The sequence below is a fragment of the Diadema antillarum genome, unplaced genomic scaffold, assembly GCF_040938485.1.
Source record: "Diadema antillarum isolate AM-2024a unplaced genomic scaffold, OU_Dant_1.0 scf00000086, whole genome shotgun sequence".
NCBI classification, from domain to species: Eukaryota; Metazoa; Echinodermata; class Echinoidea; order Diadematoida; family Diadematidae; genus Diadema; species Diadema antillarum.
In genome coordinates, this window is record NW_027270975.1 from 1,608,578 (window position 1) to 1,635,275 (window position 26,698).

Below are 26,698 nucleotides of genomic sequence, written 5' to 3' on the forward strand. Positions count from 1 at the left end.
CTTGACATACTTGGAGAAAGTTCATTCAACTAGCATGTAAGTCTAGACTACAATGTATTGCTTCTTTCTTGGTAGGAACCATGATGTACGGCAAAGACACCATCCCTCTGATTCCCCGAGTCACTACCTCTTCAGCAGTGTTTACTTTGAAAGTAGTAAAAATGACAAAGGGTACAGCTTCTGGTTGCTTCTGCAATTATTCTTGTTAGACAGATAGAGAAAGAAAGTTATTTATAACCATCACTCCAATCAATTAATACAGGCTGTTCAAAATATAAATCAAGTACAGATGATTCCCGTTATAAAAAAAGTCTTTGGGACCAGCAGTTGTCTTTGGTTATATCAAAATTTGTATACCCAAAGGGAATTTGCACCATAGACTTTAATGATAATAATTTGGGGATCTGAATTTCTACTTTGTTGTAATGAAATTTTGTTACAACCATGTTTGTTATAATGGGAGCACCCTGTAATAGATCCTTTGACTGCTAGAGAGACATGGTGAAATATTCATCTAGTGTTATTTACATCGTTCTTATCCTTGACTTTGACGACTTTTGGAATCTTACCGGTGGACACTGCGCAAGTTTGTCTGAAGCCACTAGTTGAACATTCATGTTTCTACTCTGCGATTTTGACCGTGACTTGATTAGCCTTTGCAGAACCTGTGAGAAAATGGGGGATAGGCAAGGGGAGAGATGCAAGCATAGAATGAAGTTAATCAAAGAAAGAAAATGATGAATGAGATAGAATGTAAATTTAACAGATTAAAAAGATTGCCATTAGGTACATTTTGCTGCTGTTGAGTGTTAAGTTTAGAATACCAAATCATGATTTACCACATGGGTGATTTTAGTTCTTTCTTCATCAGAGTTTACAAAATATTGCAAAAAGCATGTCATGGGGAGATCTTATTGTATCTATACCGATTGACAAACTGCTCTTCATCAACATTAATATCAAATTTTCAGTGCCTGAATAATAGCTTTGATAAAAATCATGAGCATACATACTCCGGTGGAATTCAAACCCCAAACCTCCTGATTGCTAGACAGCCATCAGGTCCACTAGACTACTGAGCTTATTCTGCCCAATGGCCTGTGACGGTTCTTAACAATTACAGCACAGGGTACTGCAAGTTGATCAAAATCATGGTTCTTGTGTTGAATTGTTTTTATTGCAACTGACTGACAAATTGCCCTTCATCAATTGCAGTGTTTCCAGTAATAGTCATAACAAAAATCATGGGCATACATACTCGGGTGAGATTCATACCCATGACAATGAAGGCCATTTAGTCAATCAGTTGGAATAAAAACAACTCAGAGCAAGTACTACTAAATTGAAGACACAGTATATGTTACCCACGACAACAAAAGGATCCAAAAGTTGCTGATGGCTGAGCCGATAAAAAAATGGAGTTTGAAGTCGTATCATCAAAATCAGTCAAAACTGTCAAATTTCTGTTTTGGCATAATTTTGTAGTGTAATGTTTCATCTATCATCTCCTGAAATTTCAAAGCTTGATGATCAAAGGAAAGGCAAGAAATTAGCATTTTTCTGGGCCATGATTTTCCAACTTTGAACAGAACAGAAACGTGCCCGCAGATTTGGATTTAGAGCCACAGATAGACTCTGCCCCTAGCAATGAGGGAGTGATCTTATTGGTTAGTGCGTGGCATCATGGTTACTGATTGGTCGTGCGTAGACTGCTGACGCTAAGTTTGAATGAACATCGCGGAGGTTGCTGTGAGCATACCTTCTCTTTTCAAGAGGAGAAAATTGTCTCACCTCCCCTTGATCACGATTGCGTCAGAAGGAAAACTATGAAGGCTGTTTTCTTGAAACGCTAATTTCCTAGACCACTCGACATGCTCTCATAAAATCATCGATATCTCCGCAACTGAGTACCTTTATGAGTTATGTTATATGTGAAATTAAAGCAGAAGAGTAAGGAAATAATGTCGTGCCATTTTCTGAAAATCAACCTCCCCAACTTTCGGATCCTTTTGTTGTAGCAGGTCACATATGTTGCTTTCATGGTAGGGCTGGTGTGACACAGAGGAATTGGCATGATGTTGGGCATCTTACCTTTGGAGAGGAGATTTTGACGTAGACAATGATTGGGGCGAGAGAAGTCTTGGCCAACTGACTGGGGTGGTTGATTGTGTCACAGTCTAGGACCACAAGCTGCATGGTGCGTGCTAACTCAAAAATCCTATCTATCTCCGCCTGTACTTCAGCTGAAAGAGAAAAAGGTCAAATGATACAATGAAGATTTCTAGAAGGTGTCTGGTCATCAGTGTGGTATGAGAGCTGCATGAAGTCTGCCTTATCTTGGGACGCCCCTGACTAACCAACGATGTAAAACTTATTCTCCTCGGCCACACGTTGAAAATTACTCCCCTTGGCGACTTCACAGGTTACATGCTCTCTTTTTTTCTCTCTCTCTTTCTGCACTTTTTTTTAATCACCCCACTCTTGTAAATCATCCCAATTGTTTGTAAATATTGTGATTTTCATTTGATCTAATAAAATATCATAAACTAGAAATGTCGCTATGGCGACTGGTATGCCTCCGCCATAATGCATGATTCTCCTAATAGGTCTATAGTACATGTGGACAATGTGTGATTACATTTCACAAAATTGGCAAAATATTAAAATGACATGTTTGTCACAAATGTATTGAATGTTTACCTTCCTTGACCAATGTTTAATTGGATGAATAGGAGAGCATGTATTTGGGGATTTAAGAACTTTAACTTGACTTTGACCATTTCATAAGTTTATGCACTGAGTAATTTTCAAGGTATGGAGAAAAAGCGCAATTTCTGTATTGAACAGTAAATTGTTATCATTTTCATCTGGCCTTTGATTTATAAGAGAAGCACTGTCAGGCAGAACATACATAAATTCAGCATGTACTAAGTTTCAAGATAACTTGAGCCACTTCCGAGATATGGAGAAAAAAGTAAGTTCAGCACTTTCACTTGATCTTTGACCTTTTGACCTTTGACCTTCTTGGCAAAAAAAAAATCCCAGAGAATCTCTATTGGGTTAGACATGCATACATCAAGTTTAAAAAAAAAATATATCCTGCTGGCATTGCATAAATATAAGGAAAATAGTAAGATTTTGAAGTATTGCCCTTGACCTTTGACCCCTGACCTCTGACCCCATGAACCCTAAATTCCCTAGATAACCACTGCCAGTCAGTAGATGCATATACACTATGTTCCATGAAGAGACCTCGAACAATTTCCAAGATACAGAGAAAAAAGTGAAATTTTAACATTTTACTTGACCTTTTGACCTTTGACCTTTTGACCTCATGACCCCAAACTTTCACCAGAGAATCTTAATTGGGTAGTACATGTATACACTAAGTTTCAAGAAAATATCTTCAGGCATTGCATAGATATGGGGGAAATAGTAAAATTTTAAGCATTTGACCTTGACCTTTTGACCTTTGACCTTGAGCATGTGCACCCAAAAGTTGATAGGCACAACTTCACCCCCTAATACACATACATGCCAAGTTTCATTAGGATACCTCAAAAGGTTTTGGTAGTTACCCTGTCCACAAAATTCATTACGGACGGACGGAAGGACGGACGGAAGGACGGACGGACGGACGGACGGACGGAAGGACGGAAGGACGGACGGACGGACGGACGGACGGACGGACGGACGGACGGACGGACGGACAACCCGAAAACATAATGCCTCCGGCACCACTTCGTGGCGGAGGCATAAAAACAAACAAACACACATTTCTAGCTCCTATCTCTTCCCCCCTCCTACTGTTTTTGCTACACAAATACTAATTGCAGTCTGTTGGAAGACATAAACAAGGTTCAACCTTGTATGTATCAGGCCAAGAAATAACACATGTAAACAAGTGATGCTACTAACGATGAGCTGCAGTCAAATGATCTTGACCTGCACTCTGTCTATGAAAACAATCATTCTCCAGCCAAGAAATTATAACTCGTGTCAAACTATTCTCTGTTGCCTTCCTTTATCCATTACAGTTTTCTAAGAATCAGATCATGAACTATCCTGCCTATTTTGCTTGCAAAGCCTTGGTATTAGTTTTTAGTACACATTACATGCATATAATTGGGGCGATGGTTAGGGTCATAATTTGGTGCTAAATAGCTCCCTCTATGGTCGTGACAGAGTGTAATGCTACCAGTTTCATGCCATCTCTTCTTCCTGTCTCCAGCAATGTACTGTAAAAGTGGATATTTTCATTTGAGTCATTTTATACACTTGGCCGGGTAAGATGAATTTCGCATGTTTTTAATTCCGTGGAAATCACTACATTATATTGGTACTGTAACATATGGCATGCAAAAATATTTGCATGCTTTCATTTTTGCACTAGCTTCCGGTTTTGCAAAATGCGCAAAAAATTCCACTTTTACAGTAGTCTGTTCTTGACTGGACACTGGTACCATTGCAGCTCCTTTCAAATTCTCTTGGAATACTGTAAAAGTGGAAATTTTCGCAGTGCTGAAATTTTCGCGCATTTTGCTCAACCAGAATCAAGCGCAAAAATAAAAGCACACGAATATTTTTGTGTGCCATACAGAGGCATGTTCCAGTAGCTGATGTCTTGATTCCGCGGAATTAAAAACACGCGAAACTCTTCTTACCTGGCCAAGCGCGAAAAATCAGTCGCGCGAAAATATCCACTTTTACAGTATACCAAAAACCTTCTGATTCCAGCTCAGAGACACACCTCCCTTTCAACCTGTGCTTTGGCCGCTTATCTCCTTATAAGCCATCTTAGCCCATTTTCTAAATAATCTATAGTAAATATGGTGCATATTATGCAGTTGTTTAATAAATGGAAACATGTTTTCATTTGAATTCATGGCTTGGATAATCGAAATCATTTCCTTGACTCTACATGTTGACAGCGACTGCACAGATATCAGCTGACTACAGAATACTGATATAAGGTGAAGACTGAAAAAAAAAGTTACATCAAGAAGGAAGATTCCTGCCTTTTTTTCTTGTGCTGCATCTTTAATGGGTCAACTACAAAATGCTGCACGAAATACTTCACACATTTACTGAAGATATGTGTATGGCAGCAAAATCATTTTGTTATTGTTGATATTCCAAATAATTCCCAAACATTACTCTCAGTCACCATGAGACCTAACAAATCAAGCCCTTTAAAACCAGAAATTTCTGTGTGCATGTAGTTTTACAAATTTTGCGAGGAGCCAAGATTTTGGAAAGTAAAATGCACACAATAGTTTTTGTCTTACATGATGCATTGAATGCCATTCGCAATTAGCGAAAGTTTCAGGCGCGAATGTTTCTGGTTCTACAGTAGGTTCATCTAGGAAGGAGTGTATGTGTCCTAAGATTTAATGTTTCTTGCTCTTTGAAATGATTGTCAATTTGATTGCTGGATTTCCTACCTATACTGGAGGAGCGGCTGTTTGATCTTTCAATGATCTGTCGACTTTTCGGGTTGTTGAGGACTGACCGCTTAGCGAGGGCAATGTCCGCTGTCACACGTGTAATGCAGATCCTAAACAAGGAGTAAGAAATCATATTGTAATATTCATTAAACTTTAATATTACATGATACATATCTCATTGAAGTCTTTATCATTCATCATCCAGCTTTGTAAATTATTTCCTAAAATGAAGCATTGTAAAAGATCTAAAGTTAACATGTTATGTGTTTAATATTATCACTATCTGAGAATAGAAAAAAGTGCTATACCATAAAATGACAGTGTCATTTTGCAAAAAATGTAAGTAAAGCTTGAAACAAAACAAGGAGTAAAATATGGGACTGCAGAGTATCATGAGCACATTAAAAACAACAAACAAAACAAAACAAAACATTCCATTCATGGCAAGAAAAATTATCAGTTACTGTGGCTGCTGACTTTTCTATTAAGCAAATTGAGTAAACCACCCTGCTACAGTGAAGAAAAGGCTTCCAATATTCACTTCTAGTGCTTGGCAAATCATCAAAAACCAAGCACATTGGGGAAACATTTCTGAAAGCTCCCCCATACACTTATTACATGGCATAGTAACACACCATAGAAACACTAGTACATTATGATACATAGCACAGAATCATTGCTTCACCCATGCTCAAAATTCAACATTCTTATTACCTTTGCCTTGATATAGCTCAGACCTATAAACCACTGAAAAGGTTTTGCTGTGATTACCATGAATGGCATATGGTACTCTGAGGCATTGAGACACTGAGGCATATCAGTCAAAAACTTGTGTGGAATTTTTGAAGACACTTTAGTAGATATACTCTTTACTTTACAACTTGGGACAGGTTTTAATTTTTATCTTTCTGGGGGCTTGTTTTTGTAACCACTGTTGCATTAAGAGTGAGAACTGACATTAACGTTGCTCCAATAAGTCATGCTCATTTGCACATGGCGTGCATGGCTTTCACAGAGCAATATACCCACCTTCCTTCAAATTTCCTTTTCAAGTAATCAAAAAGAGCTTTCTGCATCATATCTGTGACTTCATAACCCTTGAGTGACGGACCAACCAGGACCACTGGTCGCATGGAAGGAACCACATCGTATGGAGGAACGTTCTCCGTCTGCAAATAAGCAAGAAAGGAAAAACAATGAAGATGTTAGAGATGTGAATGTGTCATTACGTGTCTCTCATTGATTGACAAGTTAGTTTACATGGTGCATACCAAATCAAGCCAAATGTCTAACCAAAAGTAACACCTGATAAATCATAGCTTTCATTATTTAGACACTTGTAACGATATAACATTTATTGACAACAGAAACAGGACAACACCTTCAAACATTTAATAAACACCAAAAATGATTGGAAAAGAAGCACTCCATTTTGTGTTTTAATCATGAAAATCATGTAAACTACAGAGCTTCTCAACTGGTGGGCTGCAGCTCACTGTTGGGCCGCAAAGCTGTCTCAGGTGGGCTGGCAATGTAGGCCAAAAATGAAATAAAAAAGATTTCATTTTATCTATCTGGGCCTAAAAAAAAAAAAAAAAAAAAAAAAAAAAAAAAAATCAAGAGCCAAAGTGAGCCTCGGGCTTAAGAAAGGCTGAGAAGCGTGGATGTAAAGTAATGAATACAGATTATTTCCATATTCCCTTATACATTGCATATAATCATTTTCATCTCATAATTAAGAACACAGTGGGTCACTTTTCACATTTCCATAAAATATGGACGGTGTCTGCTATTCTCAAATTATCTGCTGCATTCGCTGTGGAAATAATCAGAATTTTACATGGGGACTCCCTTGGATGATTCGACATCATAGCCTAAAGAATAAAAGATTATGAGGTTTTCTACTCTGCGGTGAGAAAAATTTTAGATAATTATTCCTGGATTCCCACGAGGTCCATATGAGGAGAGCATCAAAAGACCATGTCTATATGCAGTACCGGTATTTTACCAGTCATAGATACAAGGAATGACTTCAGAGAGAATGTTTAGGAGACAGAAGAGAATGCATAAGCATCCAATAAAAATTCAGAATGAAAGAAAATTCATAATGTCTACCTGATGAACAACAGTTCACCAAATTTGTGGCATATACAAACTGAACAGTACATGTGCAAAAATGAGTCAAGATAGGAGTTGATAGATTGATATGTGAGGAGAAATGTGAATTCCATTCACTCAATAAAACCCTAATGCATACAGGAACTCGTTCTCTGAGCAGTGGTGAGCAAAACCTTTTCTCTCTTTTGCCTCTCCCTTGGGAGGGGGGGGGGGGGGGGGGGGGGGGAGGGTGAGCAGCACAGTTACCTTGTACAACAATTTTTATTTCAAATCCTGCCAGAAGCAGACTCTCTGACATTAGCTTACAACATACTGAGTGAATAGATTGTTTTTTTAAGAGACAGAGCTGTTAATCTGGAGGAATATACACCTCTGCGGGATAAAGTCAGATTTCTCAAGGTTAAAGAGACTTGTTTTTGTTTATTATGGCCAAATATCCACTTTGTAGAAGGACGTTCTACTCAACTTCTCATGTCAATCATCCACAAGTAGTACAAATTGTCATCATGCAAGGTTTAATACAGAAGATACCTACATAAAAATGGTATTAGAGGTCACATACAATACTGCTTTGCAATTTTCTGACTGTTCCTGCTTATGGGAATAATCTTTCATTAAGAGTCACATTTACAAAGATATCTGTATTCCACATGTTATGCTAGAATTCATGCTTCTCCTTTCCACTAAATTAATACTTTTGATCTGTCCCATATATCTGAGTCATCAATTCAGTTTCAAGCCACTTGCTCAGTTCTTCAATAACGAATGATGGATGACTAATTCTGTGGCAGACTCTCAATCCAATCCCAGCCTTTCTTCCCTGCCGATGACTGAATAGAATCAGATCTGGACGACTGGAGGCCATCTCAAGCAAACAAATACATCCAATGGGAGTCAAGTACAGCTTGTTCTTTTTGTAGAAAGATCACAACCCATGCAGGACTTACACTGTCGAACAACAACTCATTGAACCGCATAATTCCAGTTCTGTCCTAAAGGCAGAATAAATTGCAGGATGGAAAGCTTACATCATGTGTTACCTGACATCAGTTTTAAAATAGGTAGGGCGTGATGTCAGGAGTCAACTTGTTGAGATTTGGGGGACTAAAAAGCAAAACAAAACTCTACTGCCATTGAATTAAGTAAGGGATCTTCATAGACTGATTTGACAGTATACATCTTTGGTAGTCTTTATAGACAGGTTTGACTGTATGTCTTTGGTAGTCTTTATAAGACAGGTTTGACTGTATGTCTTTGGTAGTCTTTATAGACAGGTTTGACTGTATGTCTTTGGTAGTCTTTATAAGACAGGTTTGACTGTATGTCTTTGGTAGTCTTTCTAGATAGGTTTGAATGTATACCTTTGGTGGTCTTTCTAGACAGGTTTGACTTTATACCTTTGGTAGTCTTTCTAGACAGGTTTGAATGTATACCTTTGGTAATCTTCATAGACAGGTTTGACTGTATACCTTTGGTAGCCTTTATAGACAGGTTTGACTGTATGTCTTCTGTTGTCTTTATACACTGTAGACAAGTTGGACTCAGCACAAAGAAACACATACAAAGTTGGCAGGAATAACTCTTAATCGGTGCAGGTAAAACTGACCTTCTTGAAGAAAGGTTTACGCTTCTCCTTAGGTTGTGGTGAAATGGTACTTCCTCTTGATCGACTCAGCGTGTCTGCACTTTCCTCTTCCCCCAGACCATTCTGATCTCCATCTGTGACAAAAGAGAATAATCACATGAAAATATTTTTCATATCACTTTTTCTCCGGACTGATGGCAAAACTTCTCCTTCTCATTCTCTCCTCTACTCTGTGGTTTTACATCACCTCATCACATCCACAAGAGCTTTGCATGACCTTTGACCTGAGAGATGAGTTCAAACCCTTCAATATTTCGCATTTTCTAGTGTACCGCAAAGTTTCAGATCTGCCTTATTCATGCTGGCAAGAAACAGTCCAGCCCCTCAGTGATTGGAGAACATTTGTTCACCAAGCTTTCTCTTGCAAGCACATTATTTTTGAAAAAAAAAAGGTCAGACGCAACATAAAAGCACTACTTATGATACAACCTTATCTGTATAGCATTATTTCCTCTGAACCCAGTCATCTTTGAATAAAGACTTAAAAAAAAAATCACTGGACTACAATCAGGATTTAGACAATGGTATCCTTTTTTTTTTGCCTCTGGTGTGGAGTGATAGATAATAAGCTCTTTTCTTTCACAGTAAATCTTTTATTCTTGTAATTCTGTAAGCTCTCTGAGCTTTACAGGAAGAGTATGCCAAAGATATCTGTATTGTAGTGTAGTGTATTTCTGTCGAGCCTGGTAATTTAACAGGTGCCTGGGAGAATCTCTGTCCACGATCTGTGAATAATTTAAGACTTCAAATGACCTCAGGATTTTTATCCTGCTCACAGTAATCTCCTTATAAAACACTGGAATGTGAACAAAACTTAGCATGGCAAGAAATTCGGCAGGAGATCACAATTTTTATACTGAGCCTTGTGCTATTAGTGCACATTGTATTCTCAGTATGGCGTAAAAACCTGCTTCAGTGCAATTATTCACAAACTGATCAGTATGGAGTTCACACAAGCAGAAAGCAATGAGCAGGTGCTTTAGACTGAAGTCAATCCCACAAGGAGCTATCTAGAAAACATCTTTATCTTTCCTCATCATATAGCTTTCTATTCCTATCTTCCACTTTCATATTCCTTTTTTTTTTTCTCTCCCTCAGACAGACTGGCTGGAGGGTGATATTCTATGTCCACCCCGATTGACATTTTTCAAATGTCAGAGATGAGCTGCAGGAAATTGAAGCAACTAATGTGAACAGTCGATTTGAGAGGGAAATGACATTTCTAAAATGTCAGTGTTGAGAAATATACACTAATCATGGCTGATTACATGCATACATTTAACAAGTCTATTTTTCTTAGTTCACAGTTAAAATCTGAGCATGTACACATAAATGTCATTGGAGATCTGCTCTTGAAATTGACTTGCAATTATTAAAAGGTATTAAAACCTGTATGTTATAGATATTCATGTATGAACCAGGTGCATATCCGAATGTACAGGTGAATGTGTATTCTTTCCAACCTAAAACAACAAAAACCACATTGCAGCATTTATTATGTAAATTACTACTCTCAGCATGGCTGATTTCAACTGCTCTCCTAAAAGGTTACTCCATGTTTTGTCAAGTCTGTGGTTTCAGAGGTCACTGTAGACTAGAGCTAACCTTGAGCTGGCTTATTCAAGTACACCCAATTTCAATGGGTCTGTTCACGCACATCTGATTGAACAGGTCTACTGTATATATGAGTTGTTCTGTAATATTTCCTCAGACAGAAATTCCAAAAACAAGTTTTCTTCTGATACATGACCGTTACGTACAAGAGCCGATTTGTCAGAATTCACCACATATGACACAGTCCCTGTACTATCACTCAGTTGGACAGGACTGCCACTGGTACGAGTTATAATACCAGTCGCCAACAGGCTTTCTTGGCTAAATGACTCATTATCATGTCAGTAATGTTGGCTGCCCTATTCTCCTTGCTTGCAGCCATACCCCTGGCTACACACAGGTAAAGTGATAGCATTCTTTCCTACGGGGTATGCATGTACGCCTACATGCACCAATTGACATTCGTGTTGTTGTCGTGGGTGTGCTTGAAAAACACACGACAACGGCTCTATCTTCAATCTAAAGGGAAAAGACTTGATAAGCCCCTTACCACAGATCTTCAAATGACTACATAACTCACTGATATAGTTTGATAAATAGTCCTGTTTTCTACTGGTTTAAAAAATTAGCATATCTCTCAGTGCTTCAGCCTAGATTATCCAGCAGGTCACAAATAGATGACGTAGTGTGGGCTAAAATTGTCCGCTCATTCAACAGTCCTCTTTTACTCACTGCGAGTAAACATATAGATGAAAAAAGGTCACATGATATCCTCATTAATATTTCATCTAAAAACTATCTCAATATCAATTCATTTCAAGCAATCCCTTTGGTACTGTCACAGAGTTGTAAACAATAAATCCCCTTCTTATTTATGTACTATAATTACTCTAAACACACCTAAAAGAAACCTACGCTCTTCTGGTAATCATCTACATACTGTGTTAGTTTCATCCACCTGTTCCTACGGAGACTGTTCTTGTGCTGCTGCAGCACCTATTTTGTGGAATTGGTTACCGGACAGACTTAGGATTGGAGACAGACACTAAGCAATTTGTAAAATCCCTGACAATTTATCTTTTTTTTTGTGATGTACCAGATGGAAGTTATGTAAAGTGCATAGTGACTCTACTACATTATCATATGTGACTGCATGTGCACCTCAAAACGAACATAAAGTCGCACACACACTGATTTTGCATGAGGACTGAAAATAAGTGAAATGGGTCAACCTAGCCAAACTTGACTTTTTCATATTATCTGAAAGAGCGGGTCTTCTTTTACATTATGCTAAAATTTGGTATCATAAAACGGGCTGGAAACTGTGTTTTTTTAGCAGTTTATCTCGAACATTTTTGGTAGAATAGTGTGATTAGGCGTGTATTTAGAATCCCTTCTTCATTTCTGAAAAACCTTGTCCACACTCTTCACTTTCAACTCTAATAACTTTTGAAAGGATAGTGCTACTGCTTCGAAAGTTGGCATTAATTATGGACAGAATGTGTTAATGAGGCATGCTCAATTTCAGTTTAATCTGATAATCCCTTCATTGCTGTTACTCTGGTGGTTTACTTCCTGTTTTTTGTCCCATTCATCACACAGCCAGCACGGTTTGGTAAAGATTAAGCGCTTGAATAGACACTGTACTTCAGAGCCTCTTTTCTCAGTTCACACTTTTCCTGAGTTTGTGCTTTCTTTCCAATATTCAGATAGGTTAGGAGAGTCCATTTGATTTGAGTTATACATCATTTTAAAGCTTAAAGTCTGCTCTTTCAGAATATGGTCTTAACTAAAAAAATCATGTCTGGCGACGTTTTGTTTGTTTTGAGGTGCAGGGTCACATTTACTGTACAAATGCAAATTGCTACTATTTCTATCATAATCATTTCTTCTACTACTGCTACTGCTGCTGCTACTACTACTACATCTACTACTACATTTACTACTGCTACTACTACTACTACTACTACTACTACTACTACCTCCTGTAGTCTGAATATCATCTTATCACTCAATTCCTGCAATTCCTACAAACTTACAACATAAAAAACCTACTGAATTCTTAAGTGACTAACTGAATTTCAATGGAATCTGTAATTGCATGAGAAATCATTTCATATCTTCATTTGATGGAAACTACTTTCTACATGCCCAAAGAATTTACACACAACAAGGAGGATCTTATATTACACTTTATGGAGAGCTTAATACCATGGCGACTGTGTATGTGGAGTAATTAATTGGTTTATACTACACTAACTTCAATAATCCAAGACTCATATAAACATGAAAGGTAAAAATTTAGACTGATGGAAAAAGAGCTATAGAGAGGAAATAAAAAGACAAAAGAATGAGAGAATCAGTGGAAAGAATAGGATTTAAAACAGTCATATCAATATATCTGTTGTCGGGAGCAACAAGATGCAGGCCCAAAATGACAAGCAGAGCTCAATTTAGAAATGTCAAAAGCCGAAGCGAGTGGAATACATGAATAAACCAGTTAGGTGTAATTTAAAGGGGCCCCGAGTCCGTCTATGAATTACACTCCCACACAGCGTACATATATATGGAATGTGGGTGGGAGAGAGATAAACAGAGAGAGAAGGAAATCAACTCTGTAAAAAAAGAGAAAGGCTAAATAAAGATTGGATGCATGTTTTTCCCTTCCTCTCTTCCATCTGAATCTTTTTCATGAAAGAAGGTGATATTTAGGTCTTTGTACTACAAAAAAGTGAGGTTGGAGATGGAGCTATTCTACTTTATCTCTGTTACACTGCCTTCTTATGTTTTGCAAATTTTACTTTATTACAAAACTTCATACTTTCCACGAATAAGTAAACTGAAAATGGATGGATGAAAATAAATGATTGAATAAAGGTTGTGTTTTGAAGATTTTAATGTCATTTACTTCCACAATATCTAGACATTTTTTGAAGATCCTCTATGCAAGACAGACATAAAAAAGTAGGAAAGGTTTGTGCTATGAAAAAGGTATTAAGTCAATTCCTCAAGAAACTTGAGCGATCACCACTTATAAGCAATATCAAATGCACATTTTTCATTCCTCACTTGGATACTATGTCTGTATCAGATACTTTCCTGATTTCTGTGTGATAAATATTCCAATTGCATGGATACATAGGCAATCACTGATATAAAATGCAAGTAAGGACTGTCTTTGTATTCATATAAGGGTATTTCATTTCCCAGGCAATGGCGCATGAAGTTACCATGTTTAGTGACATGTGGAAAGAAAACACAGATGCTATCAAAAGCTTTACAGTGCAATCAAAAAAGAAAGTTATCAATCCACAGTGTACCTCATTAGAGTACATTATGTCTATGACACCCTGTTACAAATCTTCAATGTAGTGACTTTGAGATGTCATCCACTCTTTCCTATCGCAATCAATTATATCTCCTCTCTGTATGCTGTTAATATGTAAAAATGGACTTTTTCTAGATCATCCTAAGATGTTTCCACCCGAGGCATTTCTGAGATCATTTCTGAGACCATTTTCATGTTAGTGCTACATGTACCTATGAAACTGAAAATTAGCAACCTGTACCCAAATAACAGTCTTACAGACCACAGCATCTTAAAGGAACTGAGCAATGCAAATTACTGTTGACTCGTATCGATTTATAATACCCTGCTCATCACTTACATGGCCGAAAAAATATCTATATCATGTGTCATATACTTTATAATAATTTTCTACTATCTTTCTTCAGATTACCTGGATACACCCAAAAAACAAACAAACGAACAAACAAAAAAAACCTTCCTAAACAGAATTCTGTCGATGACATCATCTGTCAATCCTCGGTAAAGTACTAATATGATTAACAAAAGACATTGGTATACACATTCCCCTAGACTAAGCATAACTTGTACCGGTATGTATCCCTGCACTGTCCTTTGGTAATCATACTAGCACTTCAGCAATGACTGACAGATGATGTCATGGACAAAATCTTGGTTAGGCAGGGTTGTTCTTGTTGTTGTTTTTTTGTGGGCATATCCAAGTAAACTTTAAAAAATGGTAGAAAATTTATTACAGAATGTAAAGGCATGCATTTAGGTATTCATTTGGCCACATAAGTGATGATGAGGGCATCAGGAATCAACACATGCTAACACACATTTGCATTGCATAGTTCCTTTAACTACCTAACAGACATGGCGACAAACAAAGAATACCTTGGAAAAGCTCAAAAGATATAAAAGTGAAAACAGACTCACCTGGAGTTGGTGGTGTGGATCCTCTTGAATTGGATGACTTAGAGTTAGGCAGAGTAGCAGGGAAGTCCCCTAAGTTGGAGCTGGAGCTCAGACCGCTGGTGGATCTGCTGTGACGAGGGGAAGCCAAATGGTGATTGGTCTTGGTAGCGTTAAGGGGGAGGGTTGCTGCCTTGTTCTGGAGAAACGACAGGCCAGGGAAGCTGGAAAGGCTTCCCTTACTACTGGGGGAGGAGGGGAGGGTGGCATGGTGGCTACTCTTGGTAAAAGTTAGATGGGAGATCCGGAGGTGAAGAGGGGAGGGTAAGGGGCCGATCGCATCATTGAGTCAGGTAAATGATGTGTTGAAAGCAAGGGGAGCAAGTCATGATTGAAGTGTGAGGTCAATTTTTTTTTTTTTCCAGTACGGCAAGAATTGTTTGGGTGAGGGCACATATTTGAGGGATATGAAATAGAAAAGCATTTCAAATTTGAATGTTCCATTCCAGGAATTGAGCATAAGTCAGTGTGGCAGGACGGGTTTAACCAGCAGTGGGGGTTTGTTAGTCAATCGACAAAAATACAGGTGTTGGTCATGGACAGATTGTTCAGAAGTTACGGTTAGGGTATCAGATTTTAACAACAAATGTTAATTGAAAAACGATACAAAAAGACCACTCATTTCATGAATCATTAGTGTAGAAGGATTGAAAATGTCAGTCCAAAGTAAGCAAGGACAGCATTATAAGGGGAGAAAACATCTCAAAATTCGGCAAGATGTTAAAGACAAAAGAAGGAATAGAATGAAACCGTTGAAGATTAGTTTGCAGTAAACCACACACACACACACACACACACACAAAATGATAAAAAAGAAAAGACAAGATGCAGTATCAAGGGATAGGTGATATTTTGTTCAAGAACAGGAAATCAAATAGAATAGCAAAAGGAATTGAGAGCGATAGGATTAACAAAGAAAAGTGGAAGAAAAATAAAAATAAAAGGAGAGAAGTGAGAATCATGGCCATGGCAAACCATACCAGGAAATAAGATAGAGAGTACGAAAACAGGAAACAAGAATGGAATTAATCACAGAAAAGATAAAGAAAGAAAGTAATTAGATGAATTATCCCATTGATGTATTTTTTTTTTTGTCAGAAGTCCGAGAGGTTTAATGGAAGAAACAGTGTTGAGATGGACGTATTAGAGTTTTAGTTAAAGAAACCAAAAAATACAGCAAGAAATCACAAATATGAAGAAGAAAGGAGTTAAATCCACACACACAGTTAACAGGTGGAAATTTATTTATTTCATTTCAAACAGTTAGATATCATGATGTGTGTAGGGGTTAGCACACAATTCATTTGTGAAGAAAAAAAATGGAATGAATGGGAACACAATTTGATTTCACACAACATATGGACATGAAGATGTGTTTAACAATTGTGTTAAACCACCAAGAGAGATGTGCAGCCAACAGAAATTTAGAATGAGTAATTAATGGGATATTTTTAATTTCATTCATGATAACCACCCAAAGTTTAGTCAGTATAGAAAAAAAAATACATCATTACAGAAAAATTGTTGCCAGATGGATTTTCAAATATGGGACAAAAAGGAGAATTAAATGATGTATCACAATTTGAGTGAAATTGACAAGTGTAACACACACATTAAAAAAAAAAAAACGAATGTTGAGTAGATGGGTTTCAAATAAGATTTTAGAAATAAGAAATATGTGAACGGTTTAGATGTAAGTCCAACAGCAAAAAAAAAAAAAAAAATCAGTTGTGGGTAGGTAGGGAAGGGTTATTTATCCAGGTTTTGACGTCATTTTGGAAGTAAACAGTTGGCATGTCGTTCAACGGAACAAGGCAGCAGATGATGTCATGGTAACACATCATTCGTCATGAGCAAAAACATGGAGAGCCAAGCACAATCCGTATCATGGGCCACAACAATGGAATCAAGAAACAAAATACATGTCAATCAAATCCAAATTCATGTCATGAAATGTGAACAATCGGAGAGATTTAAGAGAATTCAAAAAATCCCAAATGAAGGGGAAAAAAAGTAACTCAAATGTCATGCATGCATTCCAAGGTGCATTCCATAATGGTGATCAATGTCACCCAGAACATGTGGCAAGCGCAGCATGCAGGGATGAATGAACATTCATAGCCAGGATTATTGAAATGATCATCGTTCATGCAAAGGACACATTTCATTCAATTCATTGACCAATCAGGATGCAGTAAGTTGAGGGGGGCGGAGAAATAAAGAGGACAAACAGGAAGGGGAAGAAAGGATCAAAGAAACAAGTTAGTTTAAAGAACAAATTTCAAAAAACAAACTCATTAAAAACAATACAAAAAAAAACTTAAAAGAATAGATATCAAAGCAATACAAATTTCATCAAATAAAACAAAATAAACTAAAAAAATAAGTGAAAACTCGAGTCAACTTTAGTTAAATGTTTAGTTTAACACAATCAGATGAACAATCAAGTGATTTATGCATCAATTGCAAGGAGAGCCTACGTGCAAAGGTTTTGAATCACTGCTTTTATTTAGTCATAACTTTAGATCTACAGTGTAGAGTCTGTGTTTTGAAGGTTTTCTGAATTGATGAGTAGAAGTGAAGAAAATAAGAAACTTGAGAAGTGATGACAGTTGTTTAAAAAAGAAAAAACAAAATCAGAATCATTGGAGCTGTGTTTGTTTGAGAGTCCAGCATGAGTGTTTGATGTCAATCATTAGTCAAGATTATGGTACATTCAATTTTAAAAGTATCTCAGATATACAGTATGTGTAGTGTCATAGGCCCTTTTGTATCATCGACATATTCTTTTTGTATTGTGTCTTGCCTTTTCAGATGTAATCTCATATTTGTCAGTCATTGTGTGAAGATTCAAAAGTCAAAGCATGTGTCAGGGATGATATCAAATGAACTTCGATGATGAAAGTTGTTCTGAATGAAACTAAGAAGTCAAATCACTTTTGAGCAGCTCAGGGTTTTTTTTTTGTATTGTTTTCCCTTTTTCTTCCCTATTAATTATAACTTCATCCTAGTGCTCTCTTTGAGTTCATATAAAAACCTGCTCGTCATCACTGTGTGTTCCTTTAAAATGGAATAGAATCTAGGAGATAGTTTGTGCTGCAACATTCTGTGTGTATCCCCCTCTCTGCGATACATGACTTGCAGTCCTATCAAGAGAGCACAGTCTGCACCTGTTCCAGTATGAGGAACATCAAACAAATGAGGCAGGCGAGCGTGTTTTCACAATCAATCTACTGCATGAGAGGCACGAGTGAAGCATGCCTGTGTTGGAAGACCATGTTATCCTTTCATAGGGCAGATTGTAATACTGTGTTGTCGTATGCGAGCTGCGCTCCTTGCCTCGATTGATGAGGTGGGTTTAACCTGTACCATCACATTTAGCCTTCCCCCTGGAGACGAGCATACATGGCTGACTCAACCAGGAAATGAAGATCAGTTGAAATTGGGAGATGAAGTCAAATTACCCAGCGTTCTACTTCAATGCATTCTGACTGTGCGTAACGCAACGTTAGCCATGTGAGCAGACCAAAGCCAATCACAAAGCAGGGTGGGGGAACGAAATGTACATAGTGCATTATTCCACTACAGTGATCAGGTAAATGCTGAGTAGTTTTTTGGTTTTTATAGATTCATTCCTACACACTAAAGTTCTCATGGCATCAGAGGTATATTTCTTTTCCAGATGTCTTGATGACAAGAAAGTCACACTCTAGTACTCAAAAGGCTATGACATATCCAAACATTAAAGGCACACATCAAATTTCTGTGCTACTTTCTCAGTATTTGTATTTGTATGAGTATTTGTCCAGAAATGTCTTTTTTCTATCTTATGGTAGTTTTTCTTTTAACTCATCTATCCATCATCACATTATTGCGATCAGTAACCTCACATTCAACACCTTCCAATGAGCCAATGTTCTGTAACTATGTAATATGTCTTGACTCGCAGGTTGAATTAGTCCTGGTACTGGTTACTCTCCTTTGGTCATTCCAGCACAGCTTTAATAAAGTATTTGCAGCTTCTATCTTTTTTTAATTGATAGTATGACTGTTTCTTTTAGGTCTGTCTTTAGCTTTAATCCATCCCTTTAATCCTAAAGCTTCAGTTCAATGTATAGTCATGAAATGGTCACACATTGTAATCTCAATTCTTCTGTATATAGCTTGCCCTGGAACACCACCCCACTTGGCATCGTGACATGTTTTGTTTGAGATTTAGCATGGATATCTCAGTGCCTATGCAGCTCTCATTGGGGAGAAAAAAAAAATGTGATATTATTTGTGCCTAAAATGAGAATGATACAGAGGTATCTTTTTCTTTAACTTTGAACAGTAAATTCATAGGATTTTGTGTTAATGGTATATCCTGTGTATCGTTTTGTAATAATTGTCAGCTGAACTATTAAATCAACTCTCAAAACATTCTGAATATCAGTTCAAATGCAAAGAGAAACTTAAACACAAATATCACATGCTGTAACAGATAATTCATAGAAAATTAATTTTTAAAAAGTATGAAAGTAACATAAAGAACACAGAGAGACAGTGTACAGAAAAGGAGGTACAGACAACAGAGGTAATACAGGAAGAGATTTGATTCAATAGGTCTTATGGGAATGGGGAAAGGAATCCACAGATTTTCAGCCTTGCAAAACTTAATGATTTGGAATCATATTACCGGTATACCTTTGAATACATATTTTTAAGGCATACTATAGGATACAAAAAGACACCGATTAACACTTGGCATTCAGCAAGTAACCACCGGGAGAGTTTTCTGGAGTTTGTTCACTGGAGCAGGCAAATAAACACTGACGTTTAAACACTTCCCCCACCAAGGCAAAAGGGAACCCCGGGGTTATAGAAAAATAATCATACCTTCGTGCATAATCAAACTCGTTATGCCATTTCAACCTAGAAATATAGGCGAGAAAAAAACACCTTTGAAAGTAGTGTTCATTCCTGTACTTTGAATGTATGGTGGAATATATCAAGGATAAGGCCTTCACCTTGAGAACTGATGTACCATTCACAGGGGATATCTGTTTAAGGTGATTTTTTAAGTCTAGGTCATTTACAATTGTGCTGCCTGTCAATAAAGAAAAAAGCAGGACAAAGGCATAATGCAGAGGGACATTGAGAGTAGCAGAGTATGAAATAAATATTTAGCAGAAGACAAAGTCGACATTGCTGTCTCTGTACAAATGTGTACCGTAATAGACACATCACATGATGGACTAATACATACACTGACAGAACACAGAAAGCACACACTATATACACTATCAAGAGTGATATATCCATAGAAACAGAAATTCCCATATTATGTAAAGATACAAAAATTCACAGACAGTCATGGAAACAATGTAGTTTTTGAACATTTGTCAAAAAAGATTTGCGCACTACAAATTCAGTTCAAGTAGCAACTAAAAATGTGAGCATTTATATGCAGACAATGCAATCTGGATGATTTTAGATATCGCACAGATTTGTGTCCATCTGTGCTAGTTGAGAGAAAAGATGAATTCAAGGCTTCCATGACACAGAAAGAAGATATATTGTGATTTTGACAATCATCATTCACAAATGAAAAAAAAAAGGAGTAGTAAGAGACCAAACTCTGAAATCAAGACAAACCCACCACATGCTATCAGCTCAGATACATCTTCCTTCTTCTGGTGAATATTTGACATTCAGTCATTAAATCTGCGGTTCAAATTTATCCCTGCTTATTTAGGATATTCTTTTTCTGTGATAACTTCTGAGATCAATTATGAACATGTACAGAAATCATCTCTTTTCTGGCACAAATGAAGCACATGCCACAGTATCTTCCCTTTCATCAGCTCTACTACAACACATGAAGACATAATTTTGCTTCACCAATCTAGTCTCCATTCCCAGACTTGTACTCACTTTCCAAGTCTATTTCTGCTGCCAGAGGTTTGTAGCCTCATGTTTTCCAGCTTGGCAGGGCTGGGGATGAAGCCTATATCAGCTCCTTCTTTGACTAGCTTGCCTATCCACCAGTCATTGTTGTATTTCTGTTAAGAGAAAAATAAAAGAATAGTTTCATAACGCAATCCTACAACCCAACAATGCCACAGAGTGTAATACCCTATGTATATCAATCCTCGTGGCATGTGGCACTACTCAAAGGCTGTTGCATGAAATTTAGGAGTACTAAATGAAACACACCAAACATTCGTATATGTTTTACTTCTGCATAACCAGTTTTGTTCATGAATTTCAGGTACTGTGTAACACAAATAATACTGAAAGCAAAATGCACATTCCCATTACTGTATAAGTCTCTGCAAACATATGACTAAACCTAACTTTGTCATTTGCTTGTCATAACAACATTTATTGACATCAAAATAAAGAGGGAGGAATGGAATAAGAACAAACATCTTACATAAGATACTGCACTATCTGAATGGTTTACTAGTGCATTTGACTACAACATGAACTTCTACCCTTGGCTACACTAATACGGAAAATAATCTGTTACCTGCAAACCAAATCTGTAACTCCAAAAAGACATTACCTCTTTTATATGTAAGAAATCCTTGACTTCAAATGATATTGCGCAGCCTTGAACCGGTGAATCATCATCTATTGACCCATCGTATCCTACATTTGTTCGCACCGCAAAGGCAACTGGCTTTGTCTGTGAAGAGAAAATCCAAACATGAAAATGGTCACAATGCTTCATTGTAATCCTCACATTTCTAATTCTCAGTGCCGAGCTTCACAGAATCTACACAGCCGGCTTTGCAAGGATCACACAGCTACTGCTCTTGGATCCTCCGAACAATCGCCATGGTAACCAGTGAATTACTGGTCTACTTCACACAGTAACGAGTTCCGATACACAGCAAAGCCAGAGTCAGTCTGGAAATGTCAAGGGTTGCCAAGATTTTCCACTTAAGCCACTGCTGGAAAAAACATGCTGTGCCTCGCACAGTTTAGTGCTCAAAACTTTACTGTCACTGACAGATGCACAGGCCAATGAAAAACACTAGGCAAACCAGTACATCTCATGGAAAGGGCTGCACTCTATGAAAGGTGTTACATGTTATTTGTGGTTTTGATCTTTAAATCTAGTGTTTGGTACTCTGGAAATATTGAAGTACACTGTAATGACCTGGGGGTATGTATTTTTTAGACACATAAAAAAAAAACTGCACACACACAACTGGTGGACTGTTTTCATTTTGTATGTGAACTATTTAGCACTCACTGTCATGTAGGCACCAAAAGATATGGATCCTGTCTTCCTTATTCTATCTTATTTAAAACCATCTTGATAGTTCTGATTATAGATATCCAACAGTCATGAATTGAATGGCTGTATTTTACACAAACTTCTACTTCACATATCTGCTGCTATGGACAGCATGTATTTATATACTACACTAAATGAGTAAGAATACAGTGAATAATGAGATGCATACATCGCTAGACATATTGTTGGTATATCATGCACCATTATGATCTTCATTGGCATGGGCAATCAATGATTAAAAAAATAAATAATGAATAACACACGCATGCATTGTTCAACTGGCTTTTAAAATGTGAACAGGATTAGGAAAAAACAGGTGTTCTGCTCTGCTCCACATTGTAGATATTTTACTACATTTGTTTAGTACGTCTCATTCTAACCGTAAATGACCCAAATCTTGAGTGATTAAGATATCCTACAAATCTCTTTTAAATACAGAAGCAAACATCCTTGCCCTTCTGCAAGCGTCAATCAAGCTTTTAAAAATGCATTAATGGAAACAAGTCCCTCTAGCTGTATCGATTAACACTCCTATAAAGAAAGATAAGCGCGAGAGAAAAAAATTGACTTAGATCCAGAAAGATTTACAAGCTCTAGAGCATCAAGCAAGAACACCTGTCTAATTCTCTCTTTCAAGTTCTAATTCAAGTTCTAATTCTCCCTTTTGCTCTCTCACTCTCCCTCTCCATCCATCTATATGTCCCTTCCTCTTTCTATTTCTTTCATCAGATGCCCTGACAGCATGCAAACTTACCCTAGCTTTTTCTAATTGTGCTAATGCTTGTCTCTCTGTCTCTCTCCTCAACGCCTCTCTCTCCTCATCCAGCGACAGGTCTGAATCAGAAGGCCGGCCGTAATTTGAATCTTCCGAACCCTGCAGCATATAAACAGGTAGAGAAGAAAGAATGCATGGATAAGTGATCAAAAAAAGACACGTCGTGGGCTACGTTCAAAGAAGGCGCATATATTTCATATGAGATGAATTGATAAGGTATCATGCTGATGGAATGTTTAGAACATGAGAGATTATCTTAGACCCACTGCACACTATACAATTCAACCCATCCCACAACTCTGGAGGCATGTCAGGTTGCACGTCCAGTCTCACGCCTCGAAACCGCACACTATGCGACCAGACCACACATCTAGGCTTACTACCGTACGTGACGTTAGTACATATTTTACTGCAGCATGATTGGCCAACAGTTCCACGACTCCTTGTGAAAATTCAACTTGTCAAATCTTCACAACTGGCATTGCAACTCAGTCATACGACTGGAAACTGGCAAGGCTGGTGACGTCACACTTCCGGTTGCAAGGTCATACAACCAGTGAATCGTGGCAAGGTCATACAGTGTGCTCTGGCCTATAGATCATGTGGATCCTTGAAAGCATGAGAGTAAAACCCAGCTCATGACATGTAGCTCTTTCTGCATGATGTAGAGCACAGAACCACACAAACAAAGCACAAGATAATATTTCTGATTCCTGAATGGAATGTCAAGAATTCCAGCATAACATACACACAGCAACACTAAAGTCTTACAACATAGTCTGAGTAGCAATGGTGATAAGCTTATGATGTTCTGAATCTTCCTACAACACAAAGAAGAGAAAGTGATACGTCATATCTCTAGAATGGGTTGGAATAATAGGTTATCACTTTGACAGTATACAATATATTTTGGGACTGTAATATTTTGTGGATCTTGACTTTCAGTATATCAGACAATTTCACAAGCAGGTAATTCATTTTAGAGAACCCGAGGGATGGAATGAACAATATGCATTTCCTTTTTCAAGAAGCATGATCACTGATTTTCTCACTCTGGACATGATAACACAGTGGACGGGTGTAATGAGAGGCAATACTTTGGCATGTAGCTAACTTTGCAAACATCTGCTGACTTGCAAAAAAAAACCAACCAATCAAACCACAATAAACAAACAATACAACAAACACGTACTGTGACATATATGGCATATGAAATGTGGGCATAAACTTTCCTGTACAGTCTGAATGGAGACAAACACTTGTCGATGACAGGAAAATTAGTTTGTTTACTTGATAGAGATAAGGTTGAAACAAACAACTTGTGATCTTTATCATTCACTTCAATATGTTGTAAAAGTCATTCTATGATTTGGTGAGTTTCTTCGCCATACTGAAGAGTCATATTATCGATACGACATAAAGAATACAAGCAACCAATATATCTCAGAGTCAGATAAAAACAGTCAACATGGCTTTAAGATTCTGGGTCATATAATCCTCTCTGTCTATTGTGCTCTATCATCATCCTCACAACACAGAGATGGGTAATTTGAATGCCTTAATTACAGACGCGGCTGCTGACAGATATACATGTTATTAGGCACACATGACAGCAGTAGACACTAATGAAGGCAAGTTCTACCCTTCTGGGACGATGGCTAAGATGATGCGAGTAGGAGGGAGAGTCTACCATGCCAAACCAACCCTGCACTGATGGCCCATTAGATTGAGAACACAAGTCTTCCATGCCAAACCAAGCCTGCACTGACAGCCCTTTAGATTGGGAACACTAATTGCATATCTTGATGCAGCTTATCTGCTACCATTTTAATATCAATTTATGTTGTTTTATTGCTACAATGCCAGATTTATTAAGAAAAGAGCAACTGTGGGTTTGACGAAACGTAAATATGACATCTTTGATTGAATAAATGTAATATTTCTGTTTCACAACTGGAAAGTCTTCAATTCTGCTGAAATGAACTCATATCTTATTCCAATGATTTGATATAAGAAGGCTTTTTTTACGGAAATAAAATCTCAAAGAGATAAAAAAAGGTTCCTTTGTGTAAAGAGCTATAGTACATTGCATTTTTTTTTTTACATAGTTAGCAATGTTCCTATTCTTGCACTGAACTTCAAGTAATTGTGAGAAAAACCATTTTTGCTTATTTGACCAACAAAATTTATTCCATGTATTCATAAGATTTGACAGAGGAATAGGCACACTACACTATGAATTTCAGCCCTCAAAGGTTCCCCCTAAAAATCTCTCACTGTCAACATAGTTTCATTTTTTCCCTTCCCAACCAGTCCATTATGCTCTGTGTGACTTATGATGAAACATTGTAAGTGTGATTACCAGTAAGAGCAATGACAAAACCTGGTGAAAATTCCAGGCAGGAAAGAGTGCCTACAATGTAAGATGGGTGGCAAACATGACGTGTGAATTCCACCCTAAAAATGCCTCACACTCGGCCAAGTCTGTGTTTTCCGGTAAACCAATACACACACACTGTTACTACGCCCCACTGTCTACCACTGGCCTCGCCATATATCACTTTATACACTTGTCATACAGTGTGTGCATGTAGTTGCTGATGGACTGAGCGATACCGTTCTGACATGCAGGCAATTAGCGCACTGCCGGTAAAGCCAGCTAACTCTAATCTCATTCCATTAAGTCAAATACACTCTAATTGAGTGGAGTGCATCTCCATGTCTGATTACAAACAGGATGCTTATTATTATTCATGACCATGGGTCAAAGGTCACAAACATGCCTGTGTCCAACAAGTCAGTCAATATAAGGCTGCAGGGTGTGTGTACCGTGCAATCGGTGGGAGCTTCATCTGGCATTTGTGAGAAAAGACATGTTGCTACTAAGCATGGAGAACCATACCTCATTGTTTGATACCTGATGGAAAAAACAAAACAAAACAAAACCAATGAAAACAACTTAATGTCTGAAAAGTGGTCAAGGAATGTCTGAACATCATCTCTGCAAGATGAATATTGTTGAAACCAAATAAATTTCACATCAACACTGTTGTCATCTGTTGAAACACCAATCAGTTGACAACATGGTAGGGGTGCATGGGGGGAAAAGGTATTGAAATCAAAATGTGTTTGTGTCAGGATACAACAGACAAGTTCTCTTCTATTCCATTCAGAGCTCGCACTACACAATTTCATTTGGAGAAGCTTAGGCCAAGGTAGAGCCAAAATCAGTACTGCAATGAATTTTGGCATTTATATGAAGAACAGAGATACAAGGCATATCTGGATTTCATTACAGGTACTCAAACATCTCACATAGACAAAGTTTATTTGACAACAAGATAGGTAGAAAGGAACTCGAGTCACATGGAAAGGGGAAACTTGGAAAAGGTGGAAGAGGCCTTCAGATATCCTGGTTCTACAAGAGATTTTTTTTTTCCAGGTTGATGACAAAGGAAAAGACATGGATTTTTTTTGACATGTCAACATCTTCAGTAGATTACTTCACGCTAACACTGTGCAGTGAATATGTAATCACTATGTTTTTGTACATAACCCATAACACTGATATTATAACCAATCTTTC

At 37.6% G+C, this 26,698-nt stretch overlaps 1 protein-coding gene across 6 annotated transcripts in view; it reads right to left on the reverse strand.

Moving 5' to 3' along the window:
• Window positions 1-26,698, reverse strand: part of LOC139717983 (voltage-dependent L-type calcium channel subunit beta-1-like) — a 122,346-nt gene that overhangs the window by 4,262 nt on the left and 91,386 nt on the right. For 3 of the 6 annotated variants that reach the window (XM_071629469.1, XM_071629468.1, XM_071629470.1), the window contains 9 exons: window positions 23,092-23,211; window positions 21,597-21,719; window positions 20,963-21,090; window positions 15,011-15,261; window positions 9,172-9,284; window positions 6,477-6,616; window positions 5,445-5,557; window positions 2,092-2,243; window positions 570-665 (listed from right to left, as the gene is read on the reverse strand). In XM_071629469.1, the coding sequence (XP_071485570.1) occupies window positions 570-665; window positions 2,092-2,243; window positions 5,445-5,557; window positions 6,477-6,616; window positions 9,172-9,284; window positions 15,011-15,261; window positions 20,963-21,090; window positions 21,597-21,719; window positions 23,092-23,211 (1,236 nt within the window). The remainder of the gene's footprint in view (window positions 1-569; window positions 666-2,091; window positions 2,244-5,444; window positions 5,558-6,476; window positions 6,617-9,171; window positions 9,285-15,010; window positions 15,262-20,962; window positions 21,091-21,596; window positions 21,720-23,091; window positions 23,212-26,698) is intronic. The other 3 variants (XM_071629471.1, XM_071629473.1, XM_071629472.1) reach the window with 2 other exon arrangements.